General features: G+C 54.8%; 1 protein-coding gene across 3 annotated transcripts in view; it reads left to right on the forward strand.

The window, feature by feature from the left end:
* LARS2 (leucyl-tRNA synthetase 2, mitochondrial) overlaps positions 1 to 10,414 on the forward strand; it is a 149,751-nt gene extending 139,337 nt beyond the window's left edge. The window contains exons 19-20 of one of the 3 annotated variants that reach the window (XM_027585308.2): positions 1,759 to 1,886; positions 6,531 to 10,414. In XM_027585308.2, coding sequence (XP_027441109.1) covers positions 1,759 to 1,886; positions 6,531 to 6,710 — 308 coding nt within the window. In that variant the 3' untranslated portion in view covers positions 6,711 to 10,414. The remainder of the gene's footprint in view (positions 1 to 1,758; positions 1,887 to 6,530) is intronic. The other 2 variants (XM_027585309.2, XM_027585307.2) reach the window with 2 other exon arrangements.
* Positions 10,415 to 10,710: the final 296 nt, after the last annotated feature.

Raw genomic sequence — 10,710 nt, forward strand, 5'->3', positions numbered from 1 at the left:
ACGCGGACAGGCCTTCCCTCCCCTCAGACTGACCAGCAGCCCAGGCTTACAGCGAGAGCACCAGAGAGAAAAACCCAAGACCAGTCCTGGAACTGGCTGTAGCCATCTGCCAGCGACATAAACAGCTGGAGCTTAGAACGCAGACCAGCTGTGTCACCGAGCGCACGTCCGAGAGGGGCCGACCGGTTTTTGGGCAGCAAAACTGTCAGGAAAGCGGTGTGACCAACACCTTCCGGCCTGTGCTTCCACGCATTGCAGACGGCCACTTTGAGCAGCTTCGTGGAGTAGCTTTGCATGGTCCTTAAATCCTTAAAAAAAAATCAAAAGTTTAAAAAGTCCTGTGCAGATGAACATGATTTTCTTCTCTCTAGTTTGACCTTTTACAAATTCTCTGCAAGGAGCACGCATTACTTTGCCCTCAAGGAAAGTAAAACGTTGTCAGTCCAGCCCAGTGTTCCAGGCACTGGTGTTGGTGTTGGTGGGATTCATTCCCTCCATCTGGCAAGTTGGCTTCAGACCCCCCCCTGAGGCATGGGCCCGTCCCTCAAATGCATCTCCTGGGCTCAGTGCTAATAGTGAGGAGGAGGTGTGCAAGGGCCACCCCCCTCCGGCTCCCCTGGACAAGCCATCCACAGCACGAAGGCCCTGCAGCGGCCACAGCTCCGCCCCGGCGTGGGCACACTGCCACGTTCACTGCCCCCCAGCGCCCTCTGGGGGGATGAGGAGCCAGGGGGGATGTGGCCATGCTGGTAGCACCCCGGGCTCTGTATTCTGCTGTGTGCATTTCCTGCGCATTTGGGGGCACCTCTTGTGCTCGTGAGATCGGCAGAGGCTTTGCAGTCACAGCTTTTCCTGCGAGTAGCCCTACCTTGGCTGCAGTCCTCGTCCAGCCCTGTGGGCACTGAGCCCAGCCGCCTCGGCTTTGGGGTTACAGCACGAAGCACTCTAGGACGCAAGACTGGGGGGGACTTTCCTTCCTCACTGCTTCCTCGCGTTTGACCCATCCTGAACCAAGGCCGGCTCTTTCCAATTCAGTCGTTGGCAGGAACCCCTCTCGAGAAGAAGTGTAGCGTGAAGGCTGAGATCCTTCTGAGAAGGTGGAGAAGGGGCACCCAGCTGTTCTCGGCATGTTGGCTCCAGTGATCATGAGTAAAAGGACCGGGTAGGAGGCCCTCGCAGACCACAAGTATTCACAGGCAGGAAAGGAAATGAGCATGGCTCATTATTTTGGGATCCGCTCTCAGGAGCACAAAGGCGTTCCTTCAGCAACAGAACTGCAGAGACCAAGGAAAATCAGCCTTGTTTTTTCCAAATGCACACTTTGTGTATTTATTCGATAGAGAGAGCGAGAAAGCACAAGCAGGGGGAACAGTAAAGGGAGAGGGAGAAACAGGCTTCCCACAGAGCAGGGAGTCCGAGGCGGGGCTCGATCCCAGGACCCTTGGATGATGACCTGAGCTGAAGGCAGACGCTTAACCGACTGAGCCACCCAGGCGCCCTTGTAAATGCACACTTTAGAACAAAGTGTCCATCCATCTGTACAGCTCTGGGTACTATTTAAAAAGGGGGGGCTACCTATCAGCCCAGGATGATAAACCGGGCTAAAGTAAGTGGCGGGGGGGGGGCCCGGTAAGCTGTGTAAAGCTGAGGTGCGGCATCAGGCAGCTCCAAGCCAGGCTGCATTGGGGTGAAAGCAGTGTACCCTGCTTCCATAAGCCTCGCGTGTGCCCCGTGACTCTCTGTGCCTTGACGTTGCAGGCCTGGCGCAGGTGCCCGGGAAGCTGTGTGCCCACTACGCCTGGGACGCCGGTGTGCTGCTTCAGGCGTGGCCGGCCGTGGACCCACAGTTCCTCCAGCAGCCCGACGTGGTGGAGATGGCCGTCCTGGTGAGTGTCTCCTGCAGCCCCAGAGCCGGAGGTGAACCTGACTGGGGCAGGTCGTCGGGCCTTTCTGGCCCACCCAGCCTGACTCGGCCTGACCGCCCCGCCCGTCTTACACTTTAGCTTTGAGGTCACCACACACCACGAGCTTGTGAGCATCAAGCGCTCACGGCCCTCAAGGGATGAGAAGGTGGACCACATAAGCTTGTCCTGCTTTATAGGTTCTGATTGCCTTGCCCTCCTGCGGTGTCGCAGTCTCCTTGGCGGCTCCTGGTTCATTTAGAGAGGAGGGTGATGGTGAGCAGGTTGGCAGAGCAGGAACACCTCCCCAAAAAAGCTATTTCAGAAAGGCCACATAACGTTTCTTTCTTTTCTTTTCTTTTCTTCTTTTTTGGTAAATGGCATCATTGTAGATACATAAAAGTAGTTTTTTATTTCAACCTTTTACAGAGCAAATAACTCAGATAGTTTATCCTTTATGTAATTTTTACATATTTAATGGGTGTTTGCTCTGAAACACATTATAAGGAATACTTAATGCTGATGTGGCTGAAGAGGGAAAGAGGAACGGGGGGCCCCTTGGCACGTCTCTGAACCACACGTGGGGCCAGGTCATTCACATCCAAGATTTCATTACGCTCTTATCACTCTGTCAGATAGGCATTTCCATTCTCATTGATTTCAGTTGAGAAATCAGGTTCGGAAAAGTTGGTCACCTTGCCCAAGTTTATTTGCTCATTCGTCAGTAATGATCGAGTTACCTGCTGTGGGTGAGGCACAGTGGTGGGCTCTGGGGGTACAAAACCAAACGGGACAGACAGGGTCCCTGCCCTGGTGGAGCTGAAAGCCGAGTGGGAGAGATCGGGAAAAGGAAAGAAAAATAAATAAAATCGCTGCAAATGGTGAAAAGGGCCATGAACACACCACCCAGGAGCTGAGGGAGAGCCCAGCCTCACAGGGGCCCAGTTGGCCAGGCCCCAGCTCTTCTGCATCTGTGCAAACCATGGGCCCAACCGGCGGGTCGGTGTTTGGAAAGACGGCTCCGTGCAGGAGACCCGGCCCCTTCCTAGCCACTCTGTCTCCACACCACCTCCCCTGGCACCTAGTTCCCCCCCAGCCCCACTTTGCTTCCCCCACGGAGGGGAGGACGTGGGCCTGCCCTGGTGGGCTTCTTCCCCAAAGCCTCAAAACCGAAAATAGCCTTGTGGCACAGAGAAGTTTCTTTACCCTAAGTAACATTTATAAGAAATAATCCCGTGTACCCCTGAGAACTTGTCCTCAGCACGAAGAAGTGCCAACTTGAGAAACCGAAGTTTGAGTCGATACAATACCATTCCACTTCAATCGCTGTAGAAAAGACATCTAGTTCTGGTCGGTCGTTGGTAAAATGGTTTTACATCACTGTGGGAGTGAAAACCCAAAGCTTAAGACGGGAGTAGGACTCCCTGCAGGTTACCCAGCTGGAGAACTTCCAACTCGGGGCACTGGGCCACGTGGTGGAACTTCCGTGGGGGCCTGTGTTCTGTGTCCGTGTGACCTCAGTTGGGGCCCTGGCCAGAAATAGCAGATGCGGTGACAGCATAGTGTCATTCAGCGTGGCTCAGGCCCGCCACGCCCGTAGTATGCAGGGCTGGGCCCAACGCCGGGAATCCCCAGCCCGGAGGCTCCGCCTTAGATTCGAGCAGCTCAGTGCCCAGGAGGGACCATCTTAAGGGGCCCACGACTGCCACGCGCACGGGGAGTTTCTGTAGCCTCCAGGTTAAGGCATAGAGCTTGGGAGTGAGACCATCCTGCTTGGAAGTCTTCGTGTCACAGAATAGTTCTGTAGGCCTCTGTTTTCTCAACAACGAAAGGGGGCGAACTCAGTGTCTCGCTTTGCCCGTTGTGGAAAGAATTAGATTGGATAATGCCAGGCACTGCTTAGCCTGCTTCTGGACGCACTAATGACAAAACCCACTAACAGGTAGTGAGCGCCGACTAAGGGCTGGGCGCTGCCCTAAGAACTTTCCAGATACTCGTTTACCCTGCACGACAGCCCTGGGAGTGGGCCCTGGTTTACCCATGTCACAGACGAGGCAGCTGTGTGACCAAGTCCATTTTACAGGCGAGGGAATGGCAACAGGAGGGGGCCCTATCTCCCCCGGGGAGATAGCAGGTGCCGATAGCTGCTGGTGTGGACATCGCTGCTTCTGGCAGCCGGGCATGGCTGCAAGGGGGCGTGGGGCCTGGGCTCGAAAGAGGAGCAGTGTTTCCCTGGTGGCAGAGAATGCCTGATCGCCGGGAGCAAAGGCAGAGACAGCCCTCAGTGATGTCGGGTCTGTGAGCTGTGGCGAGGCTAGAACTTGGGCATAGGCAGGGTGCCACTGGGGAGAAGGCCAGGCCCCAACCCCGAGAGGGTTGGGGGCTGGCAGGGCATCTGATCAGGGGGAGGAGCGGACCCAGGAGGTCCTCCTGTCTCCACCGCTTGCTGGGTGAACTGGCTTCACCTCATGTGCCTCGGCTTCCCCGTCTGTAAAATGGGCACAGAGTGGTCATGCATGTCCCTCATGGGGCTATGGGAGGAGAAATAGGTTGGCTTAGGTGGATTGCGTGGCTCAGCACCTGTCACGGAGCAAGAGCTTAGTCAGCGGGAGCTTTCATTGTTCCTAGCTATCACATGTCCCTGGGTGGCCATGGGTGGGACAGGGGCAGTGCTCACGGCCAGGGACCTGTGAGGCAGCAGTTGGAAAAGTCCGGGAGAAGGATGCTGAGGCCCTAGACCGAGGCTGTGAGTAGTAAGGGAAGGTAGCAAAAACGGAAGCTTGCAGGGCCACCAAATGGGGACTGGAAGACTTCTCCCAAGTCAGATGGCCACTATTTGAGGTGATTTGAAAGAGCTGCTTCCCCTTTAGGCCCCTGAAGGCCAGGTCCAGTGTGGAATCCCACCTGGGCTTCTGTTGTCCATTTAACTGGTGCCTCGTGTCAGGAGGTGGGGTGTGATGGAGACCCACTCACTCTGAAGGGACCGCCCTGGGTAAGGCAACTCAGGGGAGCCCCAGGAGCCAGAAGCCCGGAGAGGGTGCCCGGGGCCGCGTGGGAAGGCCCATTGGGCTTCCTGCCCACATCCAGAGGTCACGAGCCCCACCCTTGCCCCAGCCGGGGTCAAGAATGACTCAGCTCCCTGGACAAGCCTCACCAAGGACAGCTGAGGGCCAGCCCCCAGGCTCCAGGGAGGCGCTGAGTCTAGAAGTATTTTGGGTCATGGTGCTGAGGCCACGTACTGAAGAGGACATCCCACACTGGCTCCTTCCATCCTGGCCGGGAGTCCCGACAAAGGCCAGGGGACAAGGGAGTGTAAGGCCTAGTGAGCTGGTCCCTTCAGACAGGTTTTCTCCCTCAACGATCCAGAGGGATCCATCCTTAAAGAAGAGAAAACTGAAGTCCAAGCCTAAGAGTCTGCACAAGAGCACGGGCTCTCTCCCCCAACACCCCACCACGGCAAGTGGCCGGGGGAGCCCTAGCCCTGGGCCGCTCTTCCCTGGGTGAGAACTGAGACTGGAGCCGTGACTCGTGAACAAGAACCAGTTCTGAGACTGCCGTGTTTGGGAGCCCCAGGACTTCATGAAGGGTGCGGTTTTGGTGTGACAGGATGGGAGTTCTTTCCGAGGTCTTGGTCGAAGCAAGCCTTGTGGTCGTGAAAGGAGGCGGCTTCCAGTGGCTTAGAAACAAGATGGCGTGGGCGGGGAGGGAACAGCAGCCCTAGTCCCACAGCTTTAGGACACCAAACCCCTGCATCCAGGAGACTCACACTTTTTAGAAGAACCATTTTCTAGAATATTTCAGGACACAGTGTGTTACCATCTTTGGCTCCCACCCAGTGACGTAGGTTGTTGATGCAACCAAGAAAAATGCCCCTGAGGTCGACGTACATCTGAAAAAAAAAAAAAAAAAAAACGAGGGACACCTGATAGGCTTTGGTTGCAACCTGAGAAATTATTCCTGGTAACTTTTCACAATACGGAGTAAAAAAACCGGGAGCGTTAGTGAAAGAGTTCTTAAGGGAGCGGTGGGATGGAGGATCTGAAGCACAGCTGCTCAGAAGCCATGTGGGCCGTTGGGAGCACCTCCCCCCCAAGCCGATACCGGTTCACATGTGCTGGGAAGCGTGTCCTTACTGAGCGGCACTCAGTGAATCGCCACTGACGTCTGGAACTGGACCGGCCCGTTCCCGGCAAGGCTGAGTTAAGGTGATGTGGGTCCAGTTTCCCGGTCCCCATGCTTGGGCGCCGCGTTGTGGAGTCCAGCCCCCGGCAGGGAGGTTGCCTGCCTTCCACAGGAGCCGGTCACCCCCAAGACCTGGGTAAAATCCTCAGTGACACTCGCTGTGAGCAGAACTTCAACTTGATCCCTAATGACACAGCCGTCCCTCTCCCCCTGGAGGCCACTGAGGGTTTTGACCTAACTTGCAGCAGGGGCGCGCTCCAGGTGTGGTGCCCCATCCGCTCTCTCCCGGTCTGTGGTTTTCGGGCATGAATCCTATCCTCCCTGCCTGCCCTCTGTCCTCTGGGGAAGCTGGTGCCGCATCTTCCTGCTTCCCGCGGGCGTTGGTATGGGGCCCCCTGTCACCCTCAGGATGCTCCTCATTGTCTGTCTCGATCTTCTCCTCCTCAGATCAACAACAAAGCCTGCGGCAAGATCCCCGTGCCGCCGGGAGTCGCACGGGACCAGGACAAAGTCCATGAGCTCATCCTCCAAAGCGAGCTGGGTGTCAGACTCTTGCAGGGGCGAAGCATCAAGAAGGCTTTCCTGTCCCCCAGAACGGCCCTCATCAACTTCCTGGTGCAGGACTGACTGCGGGGGCGGGGGGGGGGGGGGGGGGGGGCGGGGCTGAGGAAGGAGGAGTGTGCTGGCCCAGGGCAGGGAAGCGACCAACGTCTTCAATGTTTACCTTCGTGGTGGGTTGGGTGGGCTTGGGCAGTGCGGTGGGGCCCGGCGCAGGGGTGAGGGTGGGTGTGGGCAGAGGTGGAGGGCTCCGGCAGCCGCTGCAGGTGGAGGAAGCCGGTTGAGGCGTGTGAGGCCACCAGAGGAACTGCTGGGTGTCCCCTGGGTGTCTGCAGGAAGGCGAGAAGAGAAGCAAGTGAGAATGAACGGGGTGCCTCTCGAGCAGCCTGGGAGCTCTGACTCCTAGAAATTGCACACTCCAGGAACATGAGGGTAAACTGAGGACCCACACACTGCACAGGAGCAGCGTGGACAGCCAATGTTGGACGGGTGACAGCCTGAGCATCATGGCAGGTGGTCTCCTCTCTTTCGGGCTGGACGGAGGAGCCATGTGGGTCATGTCCAAATATCCAGTATATGGCGGGGCCCACCGCGCTCTGCAGAAGCTGCTCCGAACCCGAAGGCAGGCGGGGCCTGTCCCTCTGCAGTTGTTCCCACTGCGGGCATGCGCGGATGCCGACACATGGGCTCTTCCTAACCACTCCCTCGGGGTGTCAGTGTGCTGTGTAGTGAAGCAGAACCACGCTGGTTCCGAGCTCAGCTGGAACCAGTCCCGGGGTGCACCACAGCCCTGCGGGGAGGCTGCTCAGGTGGGCCCCAGACGGCCCCGCTGTGGGTGTCGCCCCAGAGCTGGGCGTTCGCTTGAGCGAGCTCCCTGCGGCCGAGGGGGCCCGGTGCCTCCCGGTGCTGCCTCTGTGTTCAAGCCACCGCCGCCTGGCTGCCCGGGAGTGGCCGGGACGGACCCCGTTGTCGGTGCATTCGGGTAATCTGGTTTTCTATGAAGCCAGCAATTAGGTGCTCTTCCCAGAACTGGCCTGAGCCACTGATTAATACTTAATGGGGCAGTGGAGGAGAATGTAGCCATTCTGTGCTACTGAAAGGCTATGTTTGTTTTCTGATGCCGTTTTTCTGAAGTAGCCTCAGATGTGTCTGTAGTCGAGCTGCTAACAGATGACTTTTTTTAATGCAGTAAGATATGTGTCGTGTGTGATCTTGGAATAGCCGCCATACTTCCCATTCTAGGAGTTAATCAGGAACAGATCGAGGTGTTCCATCATTATCAGAAGCACACGGAAAGTCATAAAGTGAGGTGTGTGGAGGACTTACAGAACGTGGTAGACAACCCTGGTTCAGGCTCGTTAGCCACAGCGGTTAAGTTACTGGATCTCAAATGTGGCTCAACTTGATACCATGGCTGGTCCCCATGCCCAGAAATTCTGATGTAATTGATCTAGGGTGTGTTTGGGCATCAGGGAACCTTACAAGCTGCATGGGTGAGTCTAATGGGCAGCAAAGTGTGAGAACCACTGGGTTAATTGATGGATTTGAACCGTGATGTCTAACTAGTCCTTCCTCTCCCTCTCTCCCGCCTCACTGGGAGCAGTCTGGTGTGGGACCCAAGCAGGATAAGGGCAGGGAGCCCTTTATCTGCACATAATCTGGCCAGAGCAATGGGCCATTAAAGCCTCAAGGCTACTGGACTAACCAGCCTTGGCTTTGGAGAACTTTTTTTTTTTTTTTTTTTGGAAAACAAGAGCTCCTTGGTCCTACTAGAGATGGTTGGTATAAAGAACAATGGAACAGAATGCTAATCCCTGGGGGTAGGGAGGTGGGGTGGGGAATGATCTCAATCCTTTATTAACTGCCTTGATTAGGTCAAAAACCAGACTCGACAAGTTCACTTGCATTATGTCATGTAACTCCCACAAAAACCCTACAGGGAAGGACTTATTCTCTCATAAATACAAAGAAACCCAGGCTCTAAGGTTCGGTGATTTGCTCAGTTTCCACAGCAGAAAAGTAGAACTGGGATTGAAACCCACATCTTCTGGCCTCCGAATCCCCTGATGCCACCCTGCCGTGTTGGCCCGGCCCCCCGCCCCCCCTGTAATTGCCCGTCTTGGCCCGAAGTGCCACAGTCAGGAACTGGAGACGTTGGCCAAAAGTTGGCTTTCTGAGCAAAGTCTGCCCTGCCCTCTCCTCCTGTGAAGGCCTCACCTCTGTAAAGCCGGGGAGCCACGACACTGGCCTCGGTGCCGGCACAGGTGGGGGGTGCTGGTCCGAGAGCGCGGTGTGGGTTCCATAGGGCTGGAGGCAGAGGTCATTGCCAAATCGGTGGAATGCCCAGGTTCACGGGCGTTGGCAGGGCGATGAGTGAAGAGAGTTTGCACATAGGGAAAGCGGCGCCTGGGAAGCCCCACGGCAGGCAGATGCCCCTACATTAGGTGCCAGCTGTCTGCCAAGGAAAATGAAATTGATCTCTGAGCCCCTAAAACAGTAAATGAGCTGAGCAAAGGCTTAGACATGCTTCAGCCCAACCTAATTGGGGAGCTGGTTAAGGAAAATAGGGTGTAGCCAATCAATGGAAGATGAAGTAGCCAGCCAAAGATGGTTTATTTTAAAAAACCATGTAATATGACATTTTCTCATGACTAAATCAGTATATTTACGCAATGTGATCCTGACCATAATTTTTTTAAAATTCCAACCCTTACAGAGAGAAGGAAATTTGCCCACAAAAATCATCGGTGGAGAGTCCTATGAGTAATTTTTTCCTTCTGTTTACTTTTTTTTTTTTTTGCATATTCCAACTTGTATTGGCCATGTGGTATTTCAATAATGGGGGGAAGATATCAAAATGTATATTTTTGTGAAGATCCAAGTGAGCTAAAGGACTGTTCCCCTTGCTTTTTCTTTTTTTTTTTTTTCTCCCACAGTAGCAAGTTGCCCGTTGGGATGTGCCCCAACTAGGAAAACATAGGCTCTTTGTTGTATGCAGTAGAATCTAAAGAAGCAAAAAGCAGCCCCATGAAGCTGGTGTTTGCAGCCACTCAGTGTGGGCAGGTGTGCGACCCTCCTGGGCATCTCAGCCTCAAAATCTTGCAGCCCGAGGACAGAAGAACAGGAGGTAACATTCCCTTCGTGGAACTCTCCTGTCCTTGGTGGATAAACCAATATGGCAGCCAAGAGCGTGAGCTCCAGAGTCAGCCAGAGCAAGGTTCTGTGACTATGTGACCAAGTGACTATGTCACTTGAAACCTCAGTGAACCTTTGTTTTCTCAACGATAAAACAGGAGTAAAAACCATGCCTTGGGGTATGAGGATAAAGTAAGAGAATGTGTGTAAAGCACGTGGCACATAATCTTTCACTGAAAGAGAATGGCTCATTATGAGTAATCTTGCCTGAGTAAAAATAGGCTAATGGTCTAGAATGGGATTATCTTTGCTCAGAACCAAACAGAACATTTAGAAAAACACTGTATCCCAGGCCTGTTGCGGAAAAAGATTTAAGCAGTAAACTTGGAGGAATTTTAATCCCGTTGGGTAGAATCAGCCCTGTTATTTGGTATTTTCACCTCCTGAGGTGTCCTGTCCTGAAACCTTTGCATTACCTGCGTCCATGATTCCATGCCTGCTGGTTAGTTTCTTGGAGCTTCATCTGGGTGACGGTGATCTCTCCTTGGTGCTGGGGATCCTCTTTCCTTACGGAGTGGCCCAGGCCACAAACGACCCTGACAAGGGTTCGGGAAGATCCCAGCCTTCTTCCGGCCCCATGCTGGCCAGCCGCTTTTGTCCCAGACACATGGGGTTGTGACATGGGAAAGAGTGCAGCGAGGGACAAGAGCTGGAAACCATACGCGTGAGCCTAGCCTCAGCCCTTAGATCAAGTCTGGTTCGGGTGGGGTGGCCTGCCTGTAGCGCCCAAAGTAGAAGTTTGCCCGAGTGGCCTCTGTGCCCTTTCCTCTGCAGCAGGTACTGGAAAGGGGGGCCTGTGATGTGCTGGGGGGGCCTCTTGACTGAGTGGAGCTGCCATCATTCTTAACTGTGTCCCCTGCCTTGGCTTGGGGTT

Source organism: Zalophus californianus, chromosome 1 (genome assembly GCF_009762305.2).
Source record: "Zalophus californianus isolate mZalCal1 chromosome 1, mZalCal1.pri.v2, whole genome shotgun sequence".
Taxonomy (NCBI): Eukaryota; Metazoa; Chordata; class Mammalia; order Carnivora; family Otariidae; genus Zalophus; species Zalophus californianus.